This window comes from Seriola dumerili, unplaced genomic scaffold (genome assembly GCF_002260705.1).
Source record: "Seriola dumerili isolate Sdu_G_001 unplaced genomic scaffold, Sdu_1.0 BDQW01000138.1, whole genome shotgun sequence".
In the NCBI taxonomy this organism is placed as follows: Eukaryota; Metazoa; Chordata; class Actinopteri; order Carangiformes; family Carangidae; genus Seriola; species Seriola dumerili.
In genome coordinates, this window is record NW_019174393.1 from 19,362,660 (window position 1) to 19,371,159 (window position 8,500).

The 8,500-nt window shown below is 40.6% G+C and overlaps 1 protein-coding gene across 2 annotated transcripts in view; it reads left to right on the forward strand.

Annotated features, from left to right (window-relative positions):
• The window catches only part of LOC111224902 (LARGE xylosyl- and glucuronyltransferase 1), a 98,540-nt gene extending 94,256 nt beyond the window's left edge, over positions 1-4,284 (forward strand). For both annotated transcript variants that reach the window (XM_022749600.1, XM_022749599.1), the window contains 2 exons: positions 3,172-3,367; positions 4,087-4,284. In XM_022749600.1, the coding sequence (XP_022605321.1) occupies positions 3,172-3,367; positions 4,087-4,284 (394 nt within the window). The remainder of the gene's footprint in view (positions 1-3,171; positions 3,368-4,086) is intronic.
• The last annotated feature ends 4,216 nt before the right edge of the window (positions 4,285-8,500 follow it).

Genomic DNA, 8,500 nt, shown 5'->3' on the forward strand with positions numbered 1-8,500 from the left:
ACCAAACTCTTATGAATAGGAGAAAAAAACACTGACATGTGTACGCCTGCTTTTAAATAAAACACAGAACTATGCAGGTCTATTTGAGTCATTTTCTTATTTGTGAAGGATTAAAAAAATAAAAAGTAACCCACTTTAAAATAAATAAAACATATAGCTGCAGCCTAATAGCTTTAAGAAGAGTAAAGTCAGTTTGTATTTAATTATGACTCAAGTCCATTTCAGTGTGCCATCATCCTCTTCTGTTTTTATCCTCAGCCAAGTACAGCATTCAACTGTTGAAACATTCAGAATTAAACTCTCTATTTTCCTCTGAGACTTTTCTTTTCTTGGATTTATCCATGGTTAGCTTACCAGGGGTCCGAAACTCAAGACTAGCCACCTATCTTCCGGCAGGAAGAGGCAGTTGGCTATAAACGTTGAAAACATGTAAGATGTTAGTTGTAAGATGTGACGTATATTTTAGTCGATGAAATACTATCAGTATCACCTTGAGCTCCAAAATATGAGGTGTTCTCTTTAAAAGAAATTATTTATTTTCATATTGTTTTATTTTTTTCAAGGCTAGAGGGAGCCACTGCAGAAGGGCTCCAGAGCCGCGGATTGCTGACCCCTGTCCTAGGGGATAAATAAAGCATCTATCTATCTATCTATAGATAGAGACTTACTAGTCTTCAGCCATCAATGTATTTACAGGAGGTTAGAATTTTGCCATCTGAGCAGCTACTTCTTCAGGGCAGACTGGATACTACAGTGACTCAGTATCGGAAAGTTGCTGGAGCTAGCTGGTTAGCATGCTAACTTCAGTAGAAGAAAAGAAGTAATAGAAAAAGAAGCAAAACAAAAGTTTTTCTTTCCACCTCTGGAGACAGCTGTTGGTGAGTTAAGAAGTTTGATGCTGAACTCAAAATGTTTCTTCTAGACTGGTTAGTAAACTGCTATTAATGCTGTGAAACGTTAGCTATGTAGCAAGCAGGACTGAGAATCACTGTCACTACCAACAGATAAAGCACAAACATCAGATAATAATTGAGAAAAGCAATTCCAATGATGGGTAGTTACAAATTTGAGTCTGAAAACTTCACACTTTGAAAAATAAGCAAATGCAAAACCATGTTAACAATTTAATTGAAACTGATTCGAAAAGAAACTTTAAACACAAATCTTATCTTCTCTGTTTCACTGACTGACTGACTGACTGACTGACTGATGATATTTCCACCACTGGTCAGCAGAGGTCTGAGCCACAGTCCACTGAGCTGCTCTGGTTTCCAGGGCTGCTGGGAAGAGGAGTGAAGAGCAGGAGCGCTTCCAATACACTGAGCCTCGCCTCCATTACAGCAAATGAAGTACTTTCATTACACATATCATTATTACTAAAACAGTCTATTAATTATACCTGAAAGTTGGGGAGAGATAATCAGGAAATGACTGCAATTGTCCCCGATGTATGGATGAATACAAAACCAACTGATCTCCAACATTGATCAGCCAGTCACACAGTTGTTACTTCTGTGTGAATCCTCATTTATGACATGTAAATGGTCAATGTATCATCAGAAAATTTTCATAATTTCTCACACAGCAGTAGTAAAAATAATTCATTATTTGCAGCCAAATAAGTTCCAGTTTAATTAGTCTAGGTTTTGAGACACCCAGATGTTCACCATGCATACAGTCAAGTAAAACCAACTATGGCTGGAGTGAAGTATTTATTTTGTGTATTATTTAGTATATTATTTATGCTTATTTATTTGAGTGAACAGACCCTTTACTAAGATTTTTACTGTACTTTATTGTAAGTGTGATGGGTCAATAATCAGAACTATATGTCATGATGAACAGCAGCTACAGCAGGGTTGTTTTTATTGTTGTCTTTATCACAATGTGTGACAGTGCACACAGAGCAACTCCTACACCACACACTGTGGATTTGATTCAGCTACGTGCTGGTAATATTTTTCTGTAAGGTTGGAGAAAAGGGGTGTTTACTTTTCTCATGAGTGCAGCCCTTACAGGCAGTCACACTCCCTTCAGTCACACTCGCTGTGCTCCGCCTGCCTACAATTTGCTGTCAGTAAATACCTCTTTTACCTTGGTGGGTGTTATGGTGGCACAGACAGAACAAGAGAAACAAACTGCAGTGTCAGGTAAACAAACACTTTTTAAAATATAGCAACAAGCAGCAAGTATCAGGGTCCAAGCAGCTCACAAGCATATGTATGAATTGCTGTTGAATTTTAGCTTAAACAGGACTGGAGCATGACTCACGTCATCTGGGGTTTGTATGCCCAGAGAAGGTGACTTACTTTACATATTTTGAAAATTATTGAGTGACAGACTTCTGAATTGACCATAGGGTACAGTGAAGCAAGCTTTCATCACCATTTAGTGGATTTGCTGAAAAAATGTCAGCTCTGTAGGACATACGGGTGATTTATTGTGATTTGAAGTTTGGAAGGTGGAATAATTAGAAATTTATATTTTTTGTATTAAGTCACACCCATTTTAATCAATCATTACCAAATGTTATGCCTGGGCTGAGTAATGACTTAGATCGTGTGAACTATAACAGTGGTAGGAGCTAAGGTCCGCAGGCGTGCACAGTGTTTGGTTACAATAACAGTAGCCATTTTTGGCCAAAGTTAAAAGTTAATAATTTCAAAACGAATTGAGAAAATGAAATTCTTTTGATAACTTTTTGTTACTATTGCCTGTAGACGATGTAGACCAAAGTTCATGAGAATCAGATGAAACACCTCAGACTAATTTGTTTTGAGTTTACGTTAGTAGGCATTTTAGGAAAGTAGGTATTTTTCAGATCAAAATGGCGAAAGAATTTCATGTCAAGCCATTTTTGAGAAAATTATACTAATTATCCCTAACTATAAAAAAATTTGTGTCATTTTTTGTGCCTGAGTAGTGGGTGGAATTTGTTTTTCTCTTGTAGTTTTTGCTGGGTGAACACTTTTAGTGGAGAAAACAACCAGGTTTCCCTAATAAAGTCTGTTTTTAAGAGCTTATATGATACAGACAAAGGTTTGTAACTGAAATGACTCCAAATAATTTAGAAGCTGTAAATCACACATCCTCCCAGACTTGCCGAGACAGCAGAGTTCAATCTCCCTCCAGCGTAGCTTGATGAGAACCTTTTCTTTCTTCTCCTGCTAGGTATCATGTGTGGACTAAAGGCCACGCACCAACTAACTTTGCCAAATGGCGGACTGCCACCACACCCTACAGGGTGCAGTGGGAGGCGGACTTTGAGCCCTACGTCATGGTGAGGAGGGACAGTCCTGAGTACGACCGCCGCTTTGTGGGCTTCGGCTGGAACAAGGTGGCTCACATCATGGAACTGGATGCTCAGGTAACTGACTCACCTCCACTTTATCTATCTCTTATTTAGGTACCAGTCTGAACTGATCCTTGTTTCAGAATAAAAGTCTTATTTGTCTATAAATAAAACTTTTAATTATCTAGAACATTTATTAAGCTCATTAAAATAAGATTAACCTGATTACTAAACGAGGTTGTGTTTTTTTGGGTTTTTTTATACATTTTTTTTTATTATTCATTAAAAAGACAATAAATAAATAAAAATAAAAAAAATGTATGCCTCCACCTGGCCACAGTCAGAGCCGGAGGCTTGTCTGTCCGTCTGTCTCATTCTCGCGGACACAATATATCAGTAATGCATTGACAGAATTTCTTAAAATTCGGCACAAACATTCACTAGGACTCAAGGATAAACTGATTAGATTTTGGTGGTCAAAGGTCAAGGTCACGGTGAACTCACAAAAAGAGGTTTTGGCCTTGTGAATGCAATATCTCCATAATGCCAACTGACATTACAAAGCCAAGCTAATGTTAACTACCATATGAGACCAAGTGGGACAACAGCAACAAAACCCCTGAGTGTACTGAACCAAGGGTGTCTTGCCATCTGCAATGCATGCCAAAAATGATCATATCGTATCGGCAGCAAACAGCGTGATCGCAGCAGCCCTAGTTGTAATCAAGAGGCTGTATGGCAATATTACTCAGCTGTGGAGACTGAAACTTCCTCTCACTCTTTTCTCTCTGCAGGAGTACGAGTTTGTGGTTCTGCCCAACGCCTACATGATCCACATGCCTCATGCGCCCAGCTTCGACATCACCAAGTTCCGCTCCAATAAGCAGTACCGGGTCTGTCTCAAGACCCTGAAGGAGGAGTTCCAACAGAACATGTCGCGGCGCTACGGCTTCGCCGCCCTCAAGTACATGACGGCCGAGAACAACAGCTAGCTACCACTGCACACTCTCTCACCCCCGGTGCTGAACTACTGACACACTCCACAGGCTGTGGAGGGGGGGGTGGAGGGCACATGAAACAGACGGCCCACATGAGGCCATCAGGATACTTTGAGACTCGAGTCTCTCGGACTTTGTTAGAACTTTTGACCCTCGATATGGGACTTCACTGCTGTGGATAGAAGAGATGATCCAGGATCTTAAAGCTGTGAAAGATGACATGAGTGACTGCCGGACATGGGCCCCAGCTGTGTGGCCCCTGACCTCCATCTGTGGAATCTGTCAGACAACAGGCAAAGGAAATGAAGACGTTCAATGCCTTGCCATATTTGTAAGACCAGTGACAAAGTTGTGGGCTACATGTAACATTATGTATGTATGCGTGTGTGTGTGTGTGTGTGTGTGTGTGTGTGTGTGTGTGTGTGTGTGTGTGTGTGTGTGTGTGTGTGTGTGTGTGTGTGTGTGTGTGTATGTGTGTGTGTGTGTGTACATGCAGACAGATGGAAAGTGTAACTGTGTGTGTGTTCCTTCAGGCCGGCGCTTAGCAAAAAGCTTGAGAGCTGAAGATGTGAAGCGTCGTGGGCTTTACATTGTGTTTGCACGCTGCAGAGAGAGATGCCTTCCAAGTGCCACAACGTAACAAAAAGCAGCTGCAGTTTGACTGACAGCGCACCCCGACTCAAATGCAAATTGTCAGCAAGCAGCAAGATAAGACAAAGCGGTAAACATGTCCACACTGATTTTGAAAATCTCATTGTGACGAGTGACACACACTCAGATATCGAGGCGAGCAGCCAGTCAGCCAGCCGTCTGCTGCTGTCGAATTTGTCTCATAGCTGATGAAGATCAGAATAAATCCTCTTCCTAGAATGACAAGGGAAGTGAAGTGCAAGGAGAGCCGGAGGTCGTCCACACGGTTGATATTCAGGGTATCTCTATGTTAGCCTGAGCGTGCTACTAGCCAGTGTTTCCAGTGTTTTATTACGATTACAGAATCTGACAGAAGCTAGTGCAGTGGGCTTTTTTCTCTCTATTTTAAATGGACGCCTGACGCTCTGCACACACACCTGCTGGAAGTCCTGTCGGTTTGTTAAGCTACCAGCCCACCACACACGAGCAGCATGTGGTGAAGCACCAATCACTGTTTACTTTTCTGTCCAACAATCAGTGTTATCTATCAGTGTGTTTACAGTCCTAATGATGGAGCAGGGAGAGTCAGTCAGAGTGTCTCCTGGAGGAGAACTGTGGAGGACAGGTTTCAACTCTCAACATGAACCAACTTACTGGCCAGAGCCAGAGAGCCACAGTCTCTCTCTCTCTCTCTCTCTCTCTCTCTCTCTCTCTCTCTCTCTCTCTCTCTCTGGTCTCTAGTTTTATGCAGGTGGCCAGTAAACAGTGTGTGTGAACGATGCTGCAGCTCATAGTCTGATATTGTGATAACGTTGGAAAATCAAGCTAATTAAGCAATGTCACACTCGAGGTCGTGATGCTGTACTCAGTATCAGACTAAAACTAACCGTATTAGTGAACAGTAATGAGCAACAACAGATTATGATTTGTTTGTTTATTTCATCATTTATTTGGCTACGACAACACAAATAGTTCCACAACTGGACTTGTACTGGACTGTTGCTAAGCAACACACAAACATTTCCCTGACCGGCACACTAGCTTGCTACTTTGTCTACAAATTGCCTCAGGTGTGCGCTGCAGTATCCAGGCTTCTTCCTTCACCCTCTCCTGACGACCAGACATCATTTAATTCAAATGTTATTTCTGGAAATATTTTCATCTTTGCAAAGTTTGTTAGAGTCTAAGATAGATAACTACCGTTAATGTAACGCTAATTAAAAGTTAATAGAACACCTGTACAGTGGAGTAATACATGTAGTTAAAAGTCCCAGTGCTGTTGTACTCTATATCAGCACTCATGGAATGACTCTTGTCCAATCAATTTACTTGGTCGGAACTAACTGTTTTGTAATAACTTCTCTATGTTCAAACCCAGTGTCAGTGTTTGTACCAGCCAACCAAACATCTGCTAAACATCTGCCAAACATCTGCCGGGTCATAGTCAAAACAGCTGGGAAATCTCTTTCCAGTTCTCTGGAGAGACTGTGACAGTTTGACTTTTTATGTTCTGATTTGCTGATGAAGTTTTGTTTTGATCAAGGTGTCAGCCAGGTCAAGTTTAGTTTTGTCCATAGTTTTTCTCCCTTTTAAAATGATTATGTCAAACTACACAAAGAATGCACACACACATTGAACGATTGTTCAAGCCCCACAAAGAACACAAACACATTTTTTTTTACCGCAAAAAAAATATTTTAAGATGTTCAACAAATCATCCCAAATCCTAAAGTCACAAAACCAAAAAAGAACAATCCAACTCAAAATTCCATTCCATTTTAGTTATTTTCAGTCCAGGTAAAAATACTGTTGACAAAAAAACAACTTAAATTCAGTTTGTTTTGAGAGTAAAATTAAACAAACAAAAGAAACAGAAAAATAAAGTAGACTGTGACTATAATATTATACTGATAAAAATATAAAGCCACTGCTGTATCACTGAGTATCTACGTCGATGTGCACGATGTATGTTAATGACAATTAAATATAGAATGAAAACATTAAAACTAGTTACTGGGCAAAGTCATGATGTATGAATACAATACAGACAACAACAGAATTTACCGAGAGTACTTTCAAATATGAATATGAAGAATGTAAATTGTGTTCATCTCACTGTGATTTCTGACAGGAATATTATTGGAAGTGAAAGATTAAACTAAAAATCCAGGTAAACCCAGGTGCCTGGGTCTTCCCTGTCCACATGCACTTTATTGGTTTTAGTTATAGCACTTTAGCAATGATGAACTTTATGAACGGACGAGTAGAAGAAAAGCTGTGTGGTCTTTACGGGATCACACTCGTGCTGCTTCACTCACACTGAGCGATGAACCATGACACTAGAGCAGCTCAGTGTGTGTGATCGTATGTGTTGAAGTCACTGAAGCGTCTTTCTTCCGTTCACCGGGAGGACAAGTGGCTGATTGTATGTGTTTACAAAACATCAAGGTTAGAATGTGTCTCAAAAACCTCTTCCAGAAGTGATCCAGATCAGTCTCACATAACCTCCTCCCCAAAAAATAGAATTCACATAAATCCATGATCCAGTTGAAATATCTGAAAAAAAAAAAAAAAATCAAGCAAGTGGACCTTGACTTGGGATTGTTTTGTCATGCTAAATGTCACAATTTTTAAGATGTGTTTCCCTCAGATTTCTTTCCAGAATCTCAGACACAGTAGATATAGTTTGAGTAGAAGCTGATCATCTCAATAAAGTTCTGTGAAACCAGCAGCTTGTGGAGGGACGAACCCCCACAGATCAGATTATTAATGAGCCCCAACCTCTCAGTCTGCTCTGTGGTTCTGCACATGGTGGCTCCCCAAGTACATACTGTAGAGAAACTAGAGGCCTCTATCTCCCTCTCTCTCTCTCTCTCTCTCTCTCTCTCTCTCTCTCTCTCTCTCTCGCTCTGTGTACAGGAAAGCTGCAGAAGGGCTCGGTGCAGTCATGCAGGTGTGTGTGTAAGTGAATAGGCTGTTTCTGATTGTAGATGTCTGTTCGGTTTGCAGGTTTGTGTGTGTGTGTGTGTGTGTGTGTGTGTGTGTGTGTGTATTATGTGTGTGTGTTTGACTCTGAATGTGTGTGTGGCTTTGCAGGGCTGGGAGGAGCTGCAGTGTGTAAGTAGGACAGTGCTGACTGATGCTGCTACCTGAATAAAAGCAAAGAGTCAAACACTCTGCTGTTACTTTGTTTCTTCATTTCTTTCTTCATGAATATCAATTTAGCCTTGTGAACCCAGAGTAAACAGGGATTCATGGAGGCACGCACTGCTACACCTCACACACACAGTAGAATAGTGCATCTGTGTGTAGTTATACCTGCACAAACTCCCAAGAGCTTTCAGAGTTAAGGGGCCTTTCTGCAGATTTTATCTGTCAAACTCAAACAAATGAAACACTCAAACAACAAACAGCTGTGTGTTGTGTTATTAAGAACTTTAAGCAGCGGTTGAAGGGTAGGCTACAGCATTATGTGATGATGTAGATTCTATGTCAACACTTCCTACTGTTACAGCCCAACTGTCTACTACAGGAGAAAGACTTGCAAAGAGTTAGCAGGTTATTATATGTTTTGTCATAT